Raw genomic sequence first — 21,634 nt, forward strand, 5'->3', positions numbered from 1 at the left:
CCCGCGGAGTGACGGGCTTGGGCTGGTTCAGTTTCGGGGTGGGTTTTTGGTTTGGTTTTTTTTTTTCTCCTCCCCAAAACGTGCCCAGGGAGAAGGGTCACACATGGAGGAAGGGCGAGCGATGGGCCTGAGAGGGGAAAAAGGTGGCAGAGAACAAAGCAGCTTTGCGAATGGACTGTCACTTCTTCAGGAAAACTACGGGACCTCAGCACAGAAAAGGAGGAAATTAGAAATTCTATTCTGTAGTTCTGCTTCTGCTCTCTCCAAAGCCAGAATTTTCTTCTTTTAGCGACCCCTGCCCCCACACTCTAAGCACTATCAGAGTAAAAAAGCATTCCTATCTTCATCATTTTCTTGTGCTGTGTAACTGAGTGAAATAACCAGTGAACATATCTTAGCTAATATCCAAAGGGACTATTCATCTAACCTGTAAAAAATTATGAAGCTAAAGCTCATTCAAGAACGTGATTTCTACGTGAGATTTTTTAAAACAGCTATCAAATAACCAGGTGGGGGGGTGTACTAACAGAACGGGATCTCTTTTAAATATGAAAGTTATTCAGGGCTTTTCTATTATTATGAAAACATTTGTATTTTGATTTCAATTTGCATACATAATTTTTACTTCCTAGATTTTCTGTGTTGCACTCGTACAAGAACAGCCTCCATCCCTACAACAGCTTCCGGCTCCAAGCGCCACAGAAGCCAGCTCACGGCAGCTGCCACTGGCTGCTTACTGTGCAGAACCCTACCACCGCCTCCGGCCTTGCAGACTAACACCAGGTTTTAAACTTTTTCCTTTATCTCCCACATCCTCCATCTTCAGCGCTCGTCAGACCACCTCTTACAAACCACCCGTGCCATTAGGTACCGTATTTGTAAGAACAAGCGCTACCTAACACAGCGGGGCTGTCGCAGACCCCGCTTGTTTGGCAAGAACTCCAAGACCTCTAAACCAACAGAGAATGGGCACGGCAGACTGGTTTTCATGCGCGCCACTGAAGGATCTGTACTTCACCTGCCTCCACCAAACGACAGCTGAAGGAGCGTTTAAAGTAGAAACAAGTACACCAACTTTTACTATGCATATTAATAAATATTCTTTATTTAAATTTTGCACATTGCGCTTTAACATATTACATCCAAAACATTTTGCAAATGGATGTCTACTTTGTAAAATCTTATATTCAGCTCATTGTCATTCTGTACAGAATTATAGGTACAACATTACTTTGCCACTAGTTTGCTTTCTGTAAGTCTCACAGTAAGAGAAACATTTAATGAAAAGAGATGGCTTAAATTATAAGAGAGGCTTGCACAGCTACCCAACTAAAGATACAAGCCCGAAGAAAGAACAAAATTAATGAAATCACCTCCACCAGCCTCCCCAAAAAAAAGAAAAAAAAAAAAAAGAATCACATTAATTTAAGATAAAATTTTGCCATAAGTCACTAAATTAAGTTTTCGAAAGAGAAGGCGCAGTAGTCATCTTGAGAATGTCAGTGAAAGACAGAGCTATTTTATTGTATTTAGTTTGCTCCAGCCGTTGTCAACCAACCATTACAAATGGGCCTCTTGTGATCATTTAGGCGGCAGTATTTATTAAATTTCTCCTTCAGATGCTGTCGGTATTGTTCTCTATTGCTGTAAAAAGACTTGTTGTTTGCCATAAAGGACTGTATTTCATCTTGTGAGATAAAGATTTCCTCATCGGAAGTGCATTCAGACTCATCCTACAAATGAAAAGAGGCATTTAAGAACTCAAGCACTGCCCTTCCTGCGCAGAACACCTGTCTTGCAACCGCACGCGTTGTCCACAGTTGCTCTGAAGAGAGATGCAGCCTTCGTGTCACAACACCGCGAGGCTTAGCGGGCTAATCCAGTCACCCCATCCACACACAACGCTCTGCTATTTTTTGGGTAAGAGGCAGCCTATACAGTCACGAAGTCTACCAGAATAAGCTTCAGAGTCTTAGCACATTTCCACTGAAAGATGATGGCTTTTACTAGAGTTTGTTTTATTTTTCTTTTTTAAAAAAAAAAAACAACAACAACAACAAGAAAAAGGATGTAAAGCAAGGAGAAAGGAAGGGAGAGAGAACAAAGCTGTTCAAGGAGCCTGCAGTGGGAAGCAATATTTGAGGCATGAAGGCAGCTGTAACGCACTCTTCATTTTATAGAATAATACAATCCTTGATAACGAATACTTATAATACAAGTTCTGTCACTTGCATTCCACTTGCATTTCTCCTCCTCTGCAAAGCATCTGAGTTATATACTTTACAGAAAACATGCACAAGCAAACAAACCCAACACTGGGAGAGTAAGCTATGAATCTTAGCTGCAGCTACATTCTGTCTTGTAACAGTTCTCACTGGGACTTGAGTTCTAAACCCCATCCTCACTCCCGAGGATTTAAAGCTGAACGCTACAACCTAAAATTCAAAGTAAGTGGTTACTTACAAGGAGTTCCACTAAGCTCTTGGCACCTTTTCCAGTATCAGGAACAAGTGACATTTCTGTAGGTTCTGCAAACTGTGACACATTTTTCATATGCTCAAACCAAGGCAACTGCTGCCCACTTTTTTCTGAGCTACAGCAGCTTTCAGCATGTGTGTCTTTGGTCTTGTCACGATGAAACTCTGTGTGCATGATATTTCCTGAGGTCTCTCTGTTACCTGGATCTGCCATACAGCTTCCAAGTTTCTGAATCTAAAATTGAAAATAGTCTGTAATGAACCACCAGCAGTGTTAAACTTGAAAAATTCAAGTTTCAGATGGAAGCAGGAGGGAAAGAGGAAAGGAAAAAGTTCCAAAAGAGAGCAAGGATATCTATTTTTCAAATATGTGCATCTGGGCTGGAGGGGGAAAGGGCACATTAATTTAACGAGAGTGTGCAAAAGTGCATGTGCTTAGGAACTCAGGAGAGGAGACTCCTTCCGCCACAGCCTGTCCTAGGAAGGATCTCAATTTCAACACTTAGATGGAGCAGTAACAGAAGATCCCTGGTACCCCATTTACAGCAGTGGTCACAACCGAAGCTTGAAATACTTTTGTAACGACTTTAAAATTTATGCATTTAAACAAGCATTCTGGAATAGCTATGTTCCTTACATGTTCATTCTCACACTTCAAAGTTTTACTTTTCTTTTTCTTCTTTTTGTTTTTGCCTTTTGTGTTATTCTCTTCTGAATTAGCCCAACATTCCACACAGCTATCTCCATCCTCCTCTTTGTCATCACAGCGATGGACACATGAATCATCTCCTGCAAAAGACATGGAATTTTCTTCTCAGATACTTAAGTTTTGCGGATACTAAACCAGTATTATATTCTTACCAGACCTACCATTTTCATCGTGGTTGCAGATGCCTTCAGTACAGGCCACATCCGATCCCTCTCGAGATCCTGTTTCGCTGCCCTCCATGCTAGATGAATAGCCACAATCACTACCGTTACAATGTGGAGATAAACCTGAGAGGAAGAAGGGAAAAGTTATGGTAGTCTATAGCAGCTGGTGCATATTCTTTAGTTATGCCTCTACCAGGAAAGAATTCTTTAAAAAAGTGATTTTTAAGAATAGCTGAGCAGTGTTTACCCACTATTAAAACGAAAAATAATGACAGTCAACATACCTTTTTTTATTTTAGGTGATCCTAATAGGGTACCACTACTAGGACAGGTGCAAGAAGTGCTTTCATTAGTAACAATTACTTCTACACAACTGTTAGCTTCTTCGGTGCTGCCACAGGCTTTGCAACTACTTTCCGTGAAGTTCGAATTTTCCTTAAACAAAAACGAAAAATACTTGCAAGTTCTGAAGCTAGCTCAGCCAGCATCTTTATAAAGGATACTCTTTCCACAAGAAAAAACAGCTGACACTGAATGATAACAGCTGTAGCATTACTTATAATTGTTCAGAAGTATAAAACAACTTTAAAAAACCCCACCAACTACTTTCCCCACAATAATATGCCCTACAGTTAGCCCACTAAGTTCAGTCAAGAGATCTAGAATAATAATTGCACTTCCTCAGTCAGTTAAAGTTTCCCTCTCTCCAAAAATTCAATGGTAATTGTACCAAATGCAACTGGCATTTCTAAGTGATCGTTAAGAAATGATAGTTGAAAAATATTCTAGCATAACCTGACCCTCTAGATTTAGGATTAAAAAATAAAAAATAAAAAATAAACCAAACTAAACACACACACACAACAAACCACCAAACCACAAGGAGTTCCAGGCAACTGCTTCAAAAAACTGTAAAACTCAACTAGTGATCAAAAACTAGTTCCCAAATCTGAAATACAGTGAAAACCTCTCAAGAATTCTAACATGAAACAGCGAGGTGATGAATGAAGTACCAAATTAGAAATCTCGTTACTTAACGCCAGCAAAAAGCCACAGCTATCAATGTTTACCTTTGCTTGATTTATTTCCTTCTCTTCCGTTGCCTGCAAAGGAGTAGGGATGTCACACACACACTTATTTTTCCGTCTGTTCTTTCGTTTTTGGCGTTTCTTCTCTTGTTTAAGCTCTCGCACTCTTTCTTCTTCTGAAAATTCTTCGCAGAGCTGTTCCAATCGACTAATACCCTGCACTTTTTCCACAGCCATCTGTTTATAAGAGGTTAGATCTATTTATAGATGTTAACACAATTCAAGCTTTTACATTTACAAAAAAGGAGGAAAATAGCTGGTAAGTACTTTTTATTATGAAGTCACAGCAACACAACTATTGACTATAGAAGAAAAATGCCTATCCAGATTTAGTCACTAAATTTAGATTGCTGGGGGAGATACATGTATGAGGGGAGCACTGTGTTTCACTTACACCCCAGATTCCCAATTTTCAGTGAAAATACTGCAGACACATTTTTGTATCTGTTTACGCAGTAGCTATTCTGCTAATTTAACACAGTAGCACAGAAAGCCATGTTAGAACTACTGCTACAGAATTCCTGCACCTCTTCATCTAGGGTAACCAGTGAAAAATCTGATTTTCTAGGCAGTCCCATTTTGAAGTACAGACCTATCTCCAAAATATAGCAAGTATCTAAACATGTTCCTTAATATTACATTTAGAACAAATAAAACGGCACACCTACATACACAGTTACAATACGGTTAAACTAAGAAACTATCCTAGATCAATGCTCCTATAGAGGGTAAAAATAAATTCAAGGGTTTCGTTGTTGTTTTTTTTCCCCACTCACTCTGGGAACTTCTTAAGCCAAGATGAGACGTCATCATTCCCACTCACCTTAGAAAAGGACTCCATTTAAAGATATAACAGCTCCATATTTCAAATTCATAGCCAACCTTGCATACCAGTATAATTACTCGAGTTTTACAATGTCATTGAATTTTAAACACCATACTTCAGTAGATTAAAAAAATCACCAAGACAAAACCTGACAAAAATGGCACAGTGTACCCAGCCCAATGCCACTTCCATGGCACTATAAGCCTTTAAAAAAAATTACTTGTAAAAAACTCCAAGAACTAGCTAGATTAGGGTTCCACTATGATCTTTCCCAAACTGCTTTTGTGCCTCCTTCTCTGATGTTTTAAAAGTTTTTAGAGAGAACAGTCACTGTGAACGAAAGATAAACATAAATATCTATGTCATGCTGAAGGGGAAGTATACTATTGACACACATCAGAGGAGCTGCATGGAGTTCTGCCTGAAGTTCAAGATCCCACAGGATTACAGAGTGCATTCGGAACACACTGAACGCAAGAGAGAGCAGTTGTGTTTGAAATTCCTCCATTTTTACTAGTAAGACAAATAAAACTGTTGTAGTCAGAGCTACTTGAAATGCTATCAGGTAAAAATACCTTCACTGTGAATTAAAAACACAGAAGATCCAGCGTACTGTAACACGCAGCTTGGAAAGTAAAAGCAAGCCTCAATCTTTTATGTTCCAGTAGCCTTCACATGGGAATGCAGCTCAGTTGTGCTATGCATTGATATTACACAACTGCTGCCCGCAGTGAACAGGGGACTGAACGCAACACCCTTGAAGCTCCTTCCAGACCAACGTTAGTAGAAAGCAGAAAAATAGCTTTAGTGAAAATGCACACAGTTACTATAGCAATTCAAATACAAGTTAGATAAAATTTCATTTTTACCTCAAAGCTTTTGCGCAAAGCATCAACACCTAGGTAAAAAAGCATCTGCCACGTTTGTTCCTCAGCCCGCAACTTTTGCCAGATTCGGTGTAATCTTTCATAAAGATGAATACCCAGGCAGGTCAAAACTTCTTCTTGGGCTATGTCTATTGTCTTAGCATGCCTTTCCCTTCGTCTAAAGGAAGAGTTGAACCAAAGTATAGTATTGTTAAAGCAGCTGGAAGACTACCAAGAGATCAAAGCAGTTCAGTGACGTATTTTCTCGACGTACAACTGAAGATATGTTTGCATGAACAGCTTTTTAAATAGAGTTCTGCTGTGTTGCATGCGGATGCAAAATAGAAAGGACCAGGTCAAAACCACCACTGCATTCTTGACATATTAATCTGTGCAGGGCACTGTTAAACTGCTCTATGCCTTCCCACCTGTGACTTCAGAAGGTGTTACTGCACTCTACTGCTTCCTCCTACCAGGAGCGATCAGTAGAGTTTCAGCGCCAAAGAGATGCAGCCATTCTTTCGTTTCCTAGAATTTTTATTTAGTTTATAGCAAATATTTCAGCTTCCTAGACAGTTATGCATCAGTTAAATGAAGCTGAATAAACACACGTAGAAGTTTATACATTACTTACTGCACAAAGTAAAAATATTTCAGTATTAATTTGTATCTGTAATCTACTATAGAAAAATCATTATAAAGGATTTACCCTCATAATCAAACAATTGTGATTGAGCTCTAAAGATATTGAGCTCGGAATTGTATTTTTCATTGGAAGGTTTTAAGATGCTGAAACAGGTTCAGAAATTACTATAATATGCAAATGGCAACAAGCCTAAATTGAACACCTGGCATTTGGTAAAACTGTCAAACAAGGTTCTCTTTCTATTTCGCATATTTTGAACACCTCGATGGAAAAGCAGGCAGCCCTCATGAGTGAACAAATGAACTAGAAGGCATTTGACAATTTCTTTCAGTCTTGCCTTCAGAGTCAAACGCAGTTTAAAGTCAAAAGCAGATGAAAACTTTGCTACTTTGAAGCGCTATCTTGAAACTCTACTTCAATAGAAATATTACGCAGCAAGGAGGCAAAAGTCACTTTTGCACAATACATTCAATAATAAAATAAAGAAGCAAAGCGCTAGATAGCCCACTCTAGCAAATTACATACTCATACCCTCCTGCGAACTCTGGTTCAGCTCGACCCAATAGGTGTGCGATGAAATCTGTTTCACAGCATACATGTATGTGACGTTCATGGGGACAGCAGCGCAAGCCCTCGTAAAGTGCAGCGCAGTAGCCCTTCTCTTTGCTGCAGTCTAGCTCACCAATAAGAATATTGTATGCCCGAAGTACTTTATTTTTGCAGTCAGTGCAAAACCTGTGTTAACAAAGAACATAACAGAACTGAATTCTTATTCAAGCAGAAATTTAGAGCCGCTTAATCTAAGTTATAATACACCGAGCTATTTCCTAGTGCATGCTATATTTAAACTAGGTCACACTAAGGTTTATGTTACTTCAAAAGGTAAAATAGTAAGACTTTGGATATAAGCCACATAAGTTTACTATACGTATGGTAACACCTATCATATATTACAAGTCTGGATATCAACTGTCATGCTCCAAGGCATAAAGCACGCTAATTGTTAATATGAAGAAATTCCTATATGGATACGCAATTCCATACTCTTTCAAAGATCAGAAATCTAACAGTGAACAAACTGAATCATTAGTACAAGCCAAGACAAAATTTGTCTCAAATAACACACTCCAAGTTACCTTATAGCAGTTATTTAAAGTATACTCAAGTGAGTGATAAGCAATAAGAAAAAAGTTTCCTCTGTCGCCTGCTGTGTAAGAGTGATGTTTCCACTACAAGCACCTTCAAACATATTTTGAATTATTAGATCACTGCACAGATAGCCAAACACGGTTTGTTTACAACACATTCAATATAAAGATGTGATAGCTCAGATAACTAATGAGAAGAGTTATGAAATCTGTTATAATTAAAATACAACCAAATTAAGCTCGTTCTATTTTATAAGACGAGTAATCTTCAAGAAGCTACAAAACCTCTTGCTGTATTATTCTAAAAATGCAAGTCAGACGAGCTGCTCACATTTCAGCTTTCAGCTTGAAAAGCTGGCTCTTCATGCCATCTCTGGATGGTGTTTTTCCCTTTCCTAGTTTGTCCAGCCACTTGACAACACTAAGTCAAACATATTTTGAGGTTTGATAGAACTACGATAACTGGCTAGTTTCTGTGGTGAAAGGAAAGAAAACAGTAATATTATTGCAGGTTAGCACCAGGAACGCTGCCAACACCATGTTTAATGTCACAAGAGATTAAAGTTATTTTGTTTCCAAAGTGTTATTTCCACACCACCACCACTCCCCGCACCCATCTGTGCCCCCACAGTTTGTATCAGAACCTTGAGACTACTGGAAATTAAAACTTTTTAATCAGTGTGGTAGCTACCATACACATGCAACAATAATTTAGTGACCTATTTTTTCCCTGCAAGACAGGCCTAATAGCGCTAGCCCTACTAACTCAAAAAGAACTGCTTTAAAAAAGTGATTGACAAGCAACACCCAGCCTAAAATCTGCCTCTATTAGTTCAGTTCACTTTATCTTAAAATTGCACAAACGCTCCAAAAGCCTAAAAGAATGCATAGTCCCAAATAGAACAGGCTACTTGTGAAAGAATATACACCATAATTTAAACCTAAAAAATACTAGGACAAGTAGCTCGGACTTCAACGGAGGTCTCTCCATTTCCCCTACCATGACCCGGAACAAAATGTAAAACACAGGATATTTCACCACCTTAGTCTCACCAACTGTTACAATGCAATCTGGCAAGGTTCTCCATCACCATGAAGCTTAGATCTTAAGTTTAAGAAGAGTATCAGAAGAATCCTCTACATTTTAAAACTGTGTGAACTCTACATATATTTTGATCCACAAACATTGCAGCGTGTATTCCTCAAAATGAGGGTGTGTCTGTCTTCTCTCAACATACCTGTGTTTTCGTAGATAGGTTTCTAACGTTTCCAAAAGACAACTAGAGTCAATTAGAACTACTTCATCCCTGCATTCTTGGGACATGAGCTCCCACACATCCATCCAACAACCTCTGAAAAAAAACAAAACAAAACAAAACATAAGAAACAAAGACTGTACATTATCCTGTCAGGGGTTTAGAAAAGTAGCAGAATAAAGCATCGTTAGTTTACCTGACTGCTCCTTGGAAAGGTCCATAGTGGAAAGTGATGCTACACTTGCTCTCCTCCTTCCTGTCTTCACTATTTTTCTTATCTGCATTTAATTTCTCTGTACTGAGTCTGCTACTGCTCCCTTCACTGTCATACAGTATTAAAAATAATTTTTAAGCCTATATTGTATCTGTTATGAACTAGTTATTTTTCCTAAACAAATGTTATGAAAATGCTACCGTGTTCCTTAATTTACTTTGAATCCTTTACAGGATAAGGCTTACCTTCCAGTAAAGTTAGGGTCAGACATTAGACACAGATTTTGCCATGTTTATAAACCTATATTCGTAATGACTTGTAAAGTTACTGAAAGGCAGTAGTAATTTTTCAGAATATTACCTTAACTACAAACATATATAAGCTGTAATACTTCTGCAGATTAAACTTTACATGACAACTTACTAAAAAAAAAAAAAAAAACAAAACAAAGGAAAAATAAATCCCAAAGAAAAAAGCAAACAAAAAACCTCAAACTTTCACACATCTACCACCACACAGAAACCATAAAACACACTATATTACATTTCCAAAATTTGTTTTAAAAAATCCTTTATAACACACCTTTGAATATGCTAAAAGTACACTTACAGAGCAAAGAACAAACTTTAAATAGCAAGTCTGTTTACTTACAGGCTTGCCTACACTTGACATTTTATCAGAACGGTCATTTCTGTTCAAGCTGATGTACGGACACAATAGAGCAGGGAACCAGGGGAAGAAGCACTCCTATGTAATAATTAGCTCCTCAAGAGTAGTTACGTATGCTATTATCTGGCTGCCTTTATGAGAGGTTAAGATGCTCCTTAGCCCCGAATGGAACTGAGCAGCCATAAACCAGGCACATTGAAACTGAGGATGTCATATAACTCTCAAGTGGTATTAGCTAGTTACGTAACTTGGGTAATTAAACACACCATTACAATTCCAAGCCTTTTTTTGTGTGTACCTAATGCCTAACAGGTGCAGGTCTTCTGTAGAAGTTTCTTGTAATGTAGGCAAGTAGAAGCTCTGGGTTGATAAGCAAAATTTGTTCTGTAAGAATTCTATTTGACACCTGTGTGTCTAGATAGCACTGTTTGCTTCCACTCCAGGCAGCAGATTTATTTGGAGAAATACCAGTCCTCATACACCTTGATCGCTTATGTAGCATAACAAATGGGTATTGACTGAGGAAGCAGAGTGCCATTTGTGTTTCTTTAGCAAACCACACTGATTATCCATACACCATGTTAACAGATAAAGCTGAAAGCTTTACTCACAGTATATTAAAATACTGCTCTTACACATGTTCCCTATAAACCTGCCAGCATTTAAAATACTAAAGGGATTTATTCCAGCATGATATGAGGAAATATTGGTAGCGTTTTGCAGTCCATTCATTCAGTTTCAGAATTGTTCTGCCTTTCCAAAACAGTAAGTGCAAGTTCCTTGAAAGATTCTTACATAGAAAAGATTAATCTTACAAAAAAAGTGAAAAAGATAACATTTTCATAATGCTTTGAATTTGCTTTATTAAAAAAAAAATATATATACCCATATAACCCTATGTGCAACATAGGTTTAAATTAATTATATGACAGGCCTGTCTGTAACCAAAATACAATAGGAGATAATGATTAGCTGCCACTATCCTCAAGCAGCCCAAGTAAAAATCAAGTGTCAAATTCCACATGCCTAGCATCTCAAGGGATTGAGCTAAACCCAAAGAGACTCAAGTCTGCATAGAAAAATACATGTCCTGTAACTGGAAACCATGATCAAGCTTTCACGGGTTATATGCTTAACCAGAAGCAGAACAGAACTGACTAAAAAAGGTCAACGAAGCACAGTCGCCTAATTTATTGGTCATCATTTAAAAAAAAAAAAAAAAAAAAAAAGAAGCACAAAAAATCAAAACACCCCACAAACAAGAAGATTCCTCCAAGTCCACAACAGATTTACAGGGAGTGTTTTTCTGGTTAACCAGCTGGAATAAACCATTTTAACTTCAAGACAGGCATACATGCATCTTTTTCACTGGTGTATTCAAAATGTGCTGTCACATTTTGAGAAAGTATATTTTACAGAGGTTTAGTTTTAACTCTGCAGCTCAACCACAATAAAGCCCTTTATTTACAGTTGTGCAAGGTACTTTTAATAATCTCAAGCCAAATGATTTGTTTAGCCTGTACCCTTTCATCTCAATGTGAGAAAAATTGCTGATCAATCATTTTGGCGTGGAGCACAAAAACCAGTTTGTCTTTCGAGTGCACTGTTTACATCCCAATGCAGAGGCCGTCCATGCCCTGAGCAGACTATATTCCAAGTTATGTCAGATGAGGTATGAAAAACCGAATGGACTGGTTTGTAATGGCCAAGTTTTGGCAACTGGTTTTGAAATTAAACATGGACATTTATACAAAAAACAAAACAAAACAAAAAAAAAACCAAACAAACCACAAAAACAACACAACAGACCCAAACAAAACATCTCACCATCAAGTAAAAGACTCAAAAGCTAAGAAGGAAAAATGGAACAGCTAGAACCAACAAGTAAGTTTTGGAGAACAGTTCATTTTATAAAGTAGCCTTAAACTTTATATGAAAACATCACCAGTTGCCCCAAGCAGCTCTGACAACGGGCAGAGCGACAACTCTTACGCTGAGGAAGGAGCACAGATCTTACGTTGGGAGGGCAAAAGACTTTATAGCACTAGTTTTCTCCAGTCAATTAAGCATCAGTAAGGGCAGGGAAAAGATCCTACTGATACGACAGTCATTCTTACTGGACAAAAAAAAGGCTAACTACCTTCTTAGGAAAACCTATGGAGAAAGGCTCATGCTCCACAACAGACACTGCCCAAAACTCCTGAGCACCTCTGTTCCTCTGCTCCACAACTCTTTGGGTCTACTATAATCCAAACCTTAGAGATTACTACTCTGGCAAACAGACAACAGCATAAGAATATATCTCAATGCTTAAAAATAAATTAGCACAAATAGTTTGGTTCCCTGAAGTACTTTAGATTGAACTGTGCATTCTAAACACACTTACCCCAAAGGTTTTGGTTTGTGTGTGTCCAGGGAGTGTAACTGACATCTCTTATTCTTCTTACTTTTGGGAATTGCATCAATCATATCATTCAGTTTGGACCTACAGGAAAAACGTAACGTAGTATTCTGAAAACATGGTTATCCAGAGAAATTTTCAAGGGATTGATTCAGCTCATGTATCAGAAAAAAAGTATGCTACTGAACATTAAACCTAAAACTCCCCGTCCCCAGTTTTCACGTGTTATGACACACAATCCTGCAGTACACAAGGAAAATACAGTACAGATTTCAAGACAAATCCAAGTAAGCAAGATAAAGATGACCCACATCTAAAAAGCTATTACAGAACTTTGTAATTAACAGATCTCAAGCAACGACACCTATTTCAAAAGTGTCGACCCCTTTATCAAGTTACACTACCTCATCCTCCAAATCCCAATATCCCCAACTCCGCACTAACCCTTCCTACCTCTCCCTAGGCTGCTAACTGGAGCAAGAAGTAGAATGAGCTGAAGCCAACTGGAAGGCAAAGGCACACTGTGGTGAGCACTCAGTGTTTGGTTCACTGACAGCTGAGAACAAATGGCACTGAGACTGAGGCTATTTATTGTGCTAGCCAAACCCAGAAGGTTTCACTTGCGCCATGTTACCTTTCTACCCAAGAGAAGAAAGTTCGGGAGGGGGAAGGTGCCAACTAATTTTTTTTTATTATTTTATTTTTACATGCAAAGTAGTGGGGAATAAAAGCTCTTCTTCCAGAGAGCATGACAAACACACAGTGCCTCTTTCAGATTCACGACTAAACATTTACATTGCTATCTTTCAATTGCAATCATAGCATTGCAACTGATGATATGAAAGATCAGGTCTTTTGGGTTTGTTTTTTCACAGTTTAGGCAATAACTAGTTTAACACGGCTGTAAAAGACAAGTATGTACTATAAGATTTAAACTTGTGACTATTTAGTATCACCAAGAAAGCTGCAAAGTCAAAAGCACAGAAGCTAGCTTCCCTTTTACCCAGATAAGAATAACCTGAGTAGTTCTAAGACGCTTACCCATGCACATAAAACAGTGTATAAAGCTTCCTTGCATCAGTCATACAGCTTCGAGTTACAGACAGAACCCCCTTTGGCCCTACTGTTAGGGGCTCAAGTGCTGGGTTTCCAGATTCAACAAGCTGAGAAAAGAGACGTTCCACACTACGACGACAGCCAACACACGGGACCAGCTGAGAAAGTGCACTCAAAACTTCACGCGATGTCACCATCATGGCAATATTTAGATCCTGCTGTTTAAGCATGCTATGTCTCTAAAAGAGAACAAGAAATGAAATAATTAAAAAAAATAAAACCACATCTTAAACTATTCAAGGTTTCTTCACCTTCAACAGTGTTCCCTTATCAAAATACAGTCACGGAAACTGTATGCAGTGCTCAGTTTCAGGTCACTGTCTTACTGTAGATCACTTAAAATACTGAATGAACAAACCCACACTTGCTAGTATCACAGGAGCAATTCTGCTTCAAGTCTTACAGTCTACCCTCTGGAAGGAAGCTAATATTTTTTTCTCTTCTTGTTACCTCCTCCTACCACTCCAAATCTGCAGATGCTGCTTCCCAACAAATGGCACACCTCCCTGTCCTTATCAGGAAGTCCCTTTTCCTCCATCTCAGCACAGATGTTAAATGGTCTCACATACAACTCTGCAAGCTTTCATCTTGTACTCACACTCATTTTATCTTTGGCACATAAAAAGGAAATTCCTGAATGCTCATTGGTATATATGGAACTCTCATTTACAACAAACTTGTTCTGCTCAGACCAAGACAATTTAGCAGTATTTTTCCTGAAAGGCTAAATGCCATTTGCCATTACAATTCTAATAGCTGAACTCTAAAAAAGCACACATTACTATTCAGGGTGAAACATTTTACTTCAATAGCAAACATTCAACGCGTACTAATAATAGAACGTTAAAGAGAACACCTTCTAATATTTCTTACGTCAATAAACAATTTTAGGAGCTTCTCCTGGTTCCTCTGTCAAATATATCCAGGCACATACACACAAAAAGCACATAGCCTTCTCTTTCTTCTTCTAACTGCTAAATTACTGGCTTGGACTTCATCATCGCTGAACTGCCACTACCATAGCTGTGTAGAAGAGAGAGTTCCTTCCTCACACACCGACCAACTCATCTACACTCAGAATAGCAGCACTAGAGGCACTTTCCAACATCATCTGTAAAAGCAGAGTCCTGGCAGTGTATTAACTGTGAGTGTCATTTTCCCTTGGTTACACAAAATACAGCTTTGTAAACATACTTGTATCTACACAGGGAATGTTTTGCCACAACAGTATTTTCTGAATTATTGTCATATCACACCGCTTAGATACTCCCACTGTAGAAATGACTTGTCACAACTTCTGGGGAAAGAAAGAAAAGACTATACAATATGCGACTACACAACATCAATCCCATGGAACACATGATCACATCAGTTGAGAAGAGAAAATATTTTCAGCTCATTTTATGTAATACATGTTATGAAAAGTAAAGCTATTATCAGATAACACTCAAGGTTTGGGCTCTTAAAGGCAGGCACATTAAATAATCTGACAAGCAGTATCACTCTACAATAATCCTCTTTCCTGTAATTAACAGTACTAGTCAAGGCAACAGCAGGAACAAGCTGTTTACACAACACAGCTCTGCCTTACACGCAGCGTATGTCTGAACTGCGGCTGTCAAACCACACGTGAAGATGCGCAATCTGCGTATCAGCACAGTGGCCCGTTCCTTTGGACGTCAAGCAGCACAATTTTTCAGTTGCTACAGGTGTTGCAGTGCTACAGTGATTTGCCAGAGCGTGTTAGCAGCTACGTTTCTATTACTAAAGCTCCAGGGGTACCACTAAACAGTCTCTCACTATTCAGCTATATATAATCTATAAACCGGCACATTAATTCTATCTTGGTACAAAACTAATCATAAGAACTTGCTCTTAAGCAACACACACTTCCATTTGAAAAAAAAAGCAGTTCAAAAGTATTTAGAAGGAAAATCAAAATGTATTTAGAAACTGTAGTTTCCATTACGTATAAACTGGCAGCGACCAGAAGATGCACTGTTTACACAAGTCTTCTATTCTAACTAGATATGCAGCAATCGCCTCCTGACAAGACAACAGCGTATAAACGCTGTGAAACACGGAAAATGAGTGCACTTGGTGTACGGTGGTACCAATACGTAATTTCATACAGGTGCTGACATGTCTTTTAAGTCATGTCAGGAGTGACAGCCTCCTAGAGAAGCAAAAGCACTGCTCTGGTTTCAGCTGGGATGGAGCTCATTTTCTTCCCAGTAGCTGCTGTGTTCTGGATTTAGTATGTGAAGAATGTTGATAATACACTGATGTTGTTAGTTGTTGCTAAGAGATCAAGGCCTTTTTCAGCTTCCCCGGTTTTGTTAATGTGCAGGTGCAAGAAGCTGGGAGGGGCACGGCCAGTACAGTTGACCCAAACTGGCCAAAGGAAGTATTCCATACCATAATCGTCATGCTCAGAATATAAGGGGGGGTTGGCCGGGGGACAGCTCTCTCTTGGGATCCTTCCAAGATCGCTTTCAGTTTCATTCCGTGACTGCCGCTCGGGATGGGCTGTATCGGTCATTGGGTGGCAAGAAATTGTGCATCGTTTGTTTTGTATATTCTACTACTATTGTTATTATTTTTATATATATAGTAGTAGTATTATTATCATCATACCTTCCTTTGCTATCCTAGTAAACTGTCTTTATCTCAACCCATGAATTTTCCTTTCTTTTCGAGTCTCTCCCTCATCCCACCTGGGGAGAGGGAGAGTGAGCGAGCGGCTGTGTGGTACTTGATTGCTGACTGGGGTTAAACCACAACAAGCATGACTAAGGAAAGCAAGATCTGATATGTGGCCTTCTTAAAAACCAGAAGGATGTATTTACCTGAATGAACTGTTTTAATTGTGCACCATTATTCTGATGTCCATCAAGGTTTAGCACGTTATCAGGAAATTCCATCACCATCTATACAGACAGAGGGGAAAAAAAAAGCTTTCAGAAAAGTAAAACACAGAGCATTAGTTTATTTTACTTTCTTGGGGAAAATAAGACAGAAATTATGATAAATATTCATTCTTGTCACATGACTATGAGAAGCTTAGGAAAGGATAAAAGTAAGAGTTTAAGATCATGAATGTTTCAGCAAATTAACTAAATGCTTCACTACTACAATGTTCTAGAGGCAGTTTATAAATGGCAACTCTTAAATAGCTGTTATAGAAAAAGCAAACGTTGCTAAACGGAACATCAGTGTTTATATTACACTATCTACATAACTTGATACATGTTACAGTTAAAAAAAAAAAAAAAAAGTACTTCAACACACTGAGATCCAAATTGATCCAACAGCCTAACTCAATTTATAAAGCGACGAAGAAACAGTCACAACAGTTTAATGACCGCGTCGACTCCTTCAAAGGCTAATTTAAAACCACATTAACCCAACCAGGTACTCCAAGGCACACTTTGTTTTGTGTGATTGCAGCTGCAACTTTCAATAGGCTCAAAGTAAAATGTTGAGCCTACAGAACAATGTGATGACTCGTAAGTAATTAATAGTATTTCTTATCCAATTACTGAGCAACAGAGGGCAATTTCTTGGGAGGGGGCGGGGAACAGTAAAATATTTTTCAGTCAAAAATTCAACTTTACAATTACAACCAGGGAGCAAAAATGAAACCAACTAGAAAAATGAGTAAAGATTGGCTTAGTTGATCTTCCTTGTCTGAACTGAGAAATACAGAATTTATCAGTATGAATATTGAAAGTTCATTTAAAAGTGTGAAAGACAAAATAACTTTGGTTAATACCTCTAACACCAATTGACACCAAACGAAATTGTTCAATTCATCCTTTTTCCTCTCTCCACCTTCCCTCAACTGTCCAGTAAAGACAGAATTCCCCAGCGTCTTCGTGATTGCTGACACTACCTCCAGAGAACTCTCACACTTACTTTTGCAGGCACTCAACCACGCTCCAAAATAAACATCTATTCTCTAAGGCCAGGAAGCAAGGCAATATTTTGATCTCACACGTGCTAGAACTGGAACATCAGCACAGCTGCCTTATCTTTCTGCAGAACAGTGCCACAGTCAGTGCTAGTTCTGACCTCTCACGCATTCGTTCTCCAGTTCCCTCGCCCATACACACTAAGCAGCAGCACAAGTTTTTGCTGCAGAATTACAGGTTTCCTACATTGCTAATTTGACTTTTCTGCGTGGAACCAGCTACATGCAAAAGCAAGAGCCCTATCTACTAATAACAGAGAGAAGAGAGAAATCTGCTTATTTTTTTTTCCCCTCATCTTCATCTCCCACTATCAGACAACGCCCTTAGGTGTTTTGTACAACAGAATGAAATTATCAAAGACTAGATTAATTCATGTGTCTGATGAGACTTTATTAAGTGGTTAAATGTCAACCACCATCACACCCTGAACTGGAAGAAAAAATTCCCGTAATACCACATCAAATGGAATGCCTTCTAGAAATCATAAAAGCTACTTAAGAAATGAAAAGTGTTAAATATTTAAGCTTCCTTTAATTTCTTGTTGAGACACAAGAAACAGAAAAGTACGATAGCGAACAATTCACTTAGAGGAGCAGTATCACATTGCACCTGCAAAGCTTTCTGTGCTACTACAAAGCAACGTTACAAGCTTATGAGTGTTGCAGGCCATTCACTCACTAATGTGCAATCACTGATTTACTACTTCTAGATTTAAGGTGTAGATTAAGTCTTCCAGCTGACTAACAGAAAGGAAGTAGTCCCATTATTTTTAAAATCTGAGTTTTAAGAGATGAAGCAGCAGCTAGTTACTATCAATAACCACCACCATGTTTTAAAGACAACGCTGCAGACGTAAAATCATGTTTCAAAGACAACTGCATCTCTTGCAATAGCTCTCATTTAGAATTTTAAAAATAAATTATAGAAGACTCAGAGACAGGGAAGCTAAGAGTTCATTTGCTTGCTTCTCCAGATTTATTTAGTAAAAGCCGCCAGAAACCACCTAGAAATCAGAGTACTTTGAAACAACAGTAATAAAATGGAAAAAAATGGACCCGAGGTAAGACTTCTTCATGGTGAGGATGACTTGCACTTGCACAAACGCCTTTCATCCAGATGGATACAAAACTGATTTACAGCTACAGGAACCTCTTCAGTCATAGCATGGCTTGCCTCTGGTGTAAGAAGTAAAATGGTAGCAACAACTCAGTGCAATTGCACAAAGTTTGGGCCTGGAGTTAAATTTTGTAACCAAACCACAAATGGAATTTCAGGTGAGTTGAAGTCATCTACCTGACACATGGTGTAGCCGAATTTTCACTCACTCTCTCTCTCAACCTACTAAACACAACAAAGATAACAGGAGCATGGTAAGTCTTCTACTCTACACAGTCGAATGAGTAAAACTGCATGGGGAATGGTGGGGCAAAATAACTTCCAAGGCATAACCAAGACATCAAAAAACCCCCAACTTACAATATTCCTACACAGTGCTGGGTTTTCCAGGTAATCACCCACTCTGCTTCAGAAAATTTAAGGGGAAACTTTGCGTAATGTATAACCACGGTTAACCAGTGACGGCAGACCACGTAAAGCCAAAAAGCAGTGATGACATTTGGTAAATTAGTAATATGCCGTCATTTAAAATGATCAAAACAAAAATACAGCAAAGACCCTTTCTACAAACGTAGCAAAACCAGTTGGGACTGAGATACGTAATCTTTAACAGTGGGACAGAAGGTTTAGACTGTCTGAAGATACTCAGCTGCTTTGTTCTAGAAGACGGAAGAAATTGCAAAGCTGATCAAGTTAGCTAATGCAAGTCAAGCATTCTCCCATATTAAAACACGAGACTAGGGATTTAAAGCACATCAATTTTACACCATTTAAAGTAGCAGCAGTTACTGTCACACCACTGGCAGCAACAGAAATCAGATATGAATAATTAAGATACCCAATTACACTAAGTCAAATTTTATTTTCAAACCAACATCTTCACGCCTTAAGAATTAAAACAAACGACAACTGGCTAGCTAGAGAATTTTCTTCCATTTGCTCTGTGTTCACCTACAATGCAATTTCTCAGCCTTCCTCTAGACACAGGAAAAAGAGAAGAGAGAATAGAGAGCCTCCAAGCTGCAATTAACTCATTTTCCCACTGAATCTTCTGGAAATGGCAAAACCCCCATGTTTTTCAATCCAGAATAATATGCCGAAATTGAAACTCTCTCAGATTTGTTGCTCTAGACACGGCAGCAGGTTATTACAAGCTCGAGAACCCTTACTTTAAGCCAAAGCTTTCCAAAATACCTTTAGCCTTTTCTTGCCTACTTAAGAGCATAATAATTACCTAGCTGTAAATCTGGGGGTTTTTACATTAATATGGCTCCTTTCCTTATTAACTGAAAAATGGTTTTGCTCCACGTTTGGGCTTGGACACTGAGACACGCTTACCACTTGAAAACAAGTTAGGCGCGGGCCCCAGTACGGCACTAAACTTTCTTATTATGCGGTTTGCATGCTTTTGGAGCTGGGAATCAGATAAAAAAGTTGCCACGTTAAGCGCTGTTAACCCGAAGTGTTGCAAAGTGCCAAAGATTAACGCTGCAGGAGCCAGGGAGCAGCCCAGGAGGCCCGGCTGGAGAAAAAGGCCTCGCCTGGGAATTGCAACACGCCGCCCGCACGCCTTGCGAGCGGGACAGGCAGGGACAGCGGGTGCCCGGCGGGCCGCAGGGACTCACCGTGAGGGTGTCATCGATGTAGAGGGGGATCTGCCTCTTCTCGAAAGGGAATTCCTCCTCCCCGTCTCTGCAAACTGCAACCAGCCGCGCCATCTCTGCTGCTGCCGCTGCTGCTGTTCTGGCTGCTGCTTCCTCCCAGCTCCGGCCCTGCGAGCAGCCAAACCCCGGGGAGGTAAATACCCGCCGCGCTTCCCCGGCAACACTTTCACCAGCCCGGGAACGAGCCTGCTTTACCCCATCGCCTGATTCACCACGCCGAGCTCCGGCCCCGCCGCCCGGCCCACGCCCGGCCGCGCAGCCCCGCCGCTTCAGCCTTGGAGACGGCTCAAAAAATATATATTAAAAAAAAAAAAATAAAAGAAAAAAAAAAAGAAGACTACGGACCGGGAACGGGAGAGGTGGGCAGGCTGGGAAATGCGACATAACATGGAAGAAAGGGAGGGGAGGAGCGCACCCGGCCCTCCGCCGGGCACAGCCCGGGGGGGAAAGGCCGGAGGGCGGCGGGGAATGGAGCCCCCCCCGCCCCGCTCCGCTGCCCGCCCGCCACCGGCCCAGACAGGGGGACCCGCCCAGCCCGGAGCGGGGTTTGCGCCTCTCCGCCGCCCCCGTCCCGCGGCGGCCGGGAAGAGAGGGGAGCAGCGGCGGCGGGCCCGGGGGCTGCCTCTCCGCCCGCCCTGTCGGGGGGCCGCAGCTGCCGGGAGGGGGCTCGCCGAGCTCCCGCCCGGGGTCGGCGGCGCCCCTGGGCCCTCCGCCGCCTTCCCTCCGGCGGGCCGGGGATGCGGGCCAGCCGGGGCACGGGGAGGGGGGGCTGCAAGCCCGGACGAGGCGGCGGGCAGATCCACCCTTCTCCTCCCTGTCCTCACCCGGCCTCCAGCCGGCCTGGGGCGGCGATGGCGGGGAGGCAGCCCCGAACGGAGGCAGTTGGTTCCCGGCCTCCCTCCCTTCCCTCCCCTCAGCCCCATCGGGGCCGTTGCCTCTGCCCTGCGGCCCACCGGCCGCCTCGCTCCCCTCCCGCTCCTCGGGCCTTTACCGGCTCCTCCGCGAGTCGGCGGCCCGGGCGCTCTGACAGGCGGGCGGACACCCCGGGCTCCGCCACAGAGCCGCCTCCTTCCTCTCCCCCTCCCCGGGCCCTCCCCACAGGCGGCGGCCCTGGCCCCGGGCCGCTCCGCCCTCCTCTCGCGAGAGACCGCAGCCCCGCCGCTCCCCCCCACCCCACCCCGCAACCCCACCCCATCCCCGGGCCGCGGCCCCGCCTCGCCGCCTCCGGGCCCGGCCGCGGGAGGCGCCCGCTCGCCCGTTACCTCCCGCCCCCAGCCGGCTGGCACTCCCGGCGGCTCCT

The 21,634-nt window shown here is 41.0% G+C and overlaps 1 protein-coding gene across 4 annotated transcripts; it reads right to left on the reverse strand.

Moving 5' to 3' along the window:
• Positions 1 to 1,083: 1,083 nt before the first annotated feature.
• On the reverse strand, positions 1,084 to 21,477 carry GGNBP2 (gametogenetin binding protein 2). 4 transcript variants are annotated; one of them, XM_086763154.1, is made up of 14 exons: positions 21,326 to 21,477; positions 20,296 to 20,442; positions 16,430 to 16,510; positions 13,506 to 13,759; positions 12,450 to 12,548; positions 9,163 to 9,276; positions 7,302 to 7,511; positions 6,134 to 6,308; positions 4,421 to 4,615; positions 3,635 to 3,785; positions 3,348 to 3,473; positions 3,115 to 3,266; positions 2,464 to 2,712; positions 1,084 to 1,733 (listed from the first exon to the last, which is right to left on the reverse strand). In XM_086763154.1, the coding sequence occupies exons 2-14, from the start codon at positions 20,386 to 20,388 to the stop codon at positions 1,530 to 1,532; spliced, it is 2,103 nt and encodes a 700-aa protein (XP_086619280.1). In that variant the 5' UTR covers positions 20,389 to 20,442; positions 21,326 to 21,477; the 3' UTR covers positions 1,084 to 1,529. The 4 variants fall into 4 exon arrangements, with proteins under 4 accessions (XP_086619280.1, XP_086619283.1, XP_086619281.1 ...); XM_086763157.1 differs by lacking the exon at positions 21,326 to 21,477 and adding an exon at positions 9,377 to 9,502 and having other exon boundaries at positions 20,296 to 20,799; XM_086763155.1 differs by lacking the exon at positions 21,326 to 21,477 and adding an exon at positions 20,530 to 20,797.
• Between the last annotated feature and the right edge of the window lie 157 nt (positions 21,478 to 21,634).

Source organism: Chlamydotis macqueenii, chromosome 19, assembly GCF_036417535.1.
Source record: "Chlamydotis macqueenii isolate bChlMac1 chromosome 19, bChlMac1.mat, whole genome shotgun sequence".
NCBI lineage: Eukaryota > Metazoa > Chordata > Aves > Otidiformes > Otididae > Chlamydotis > Chlamydotis macqueenii.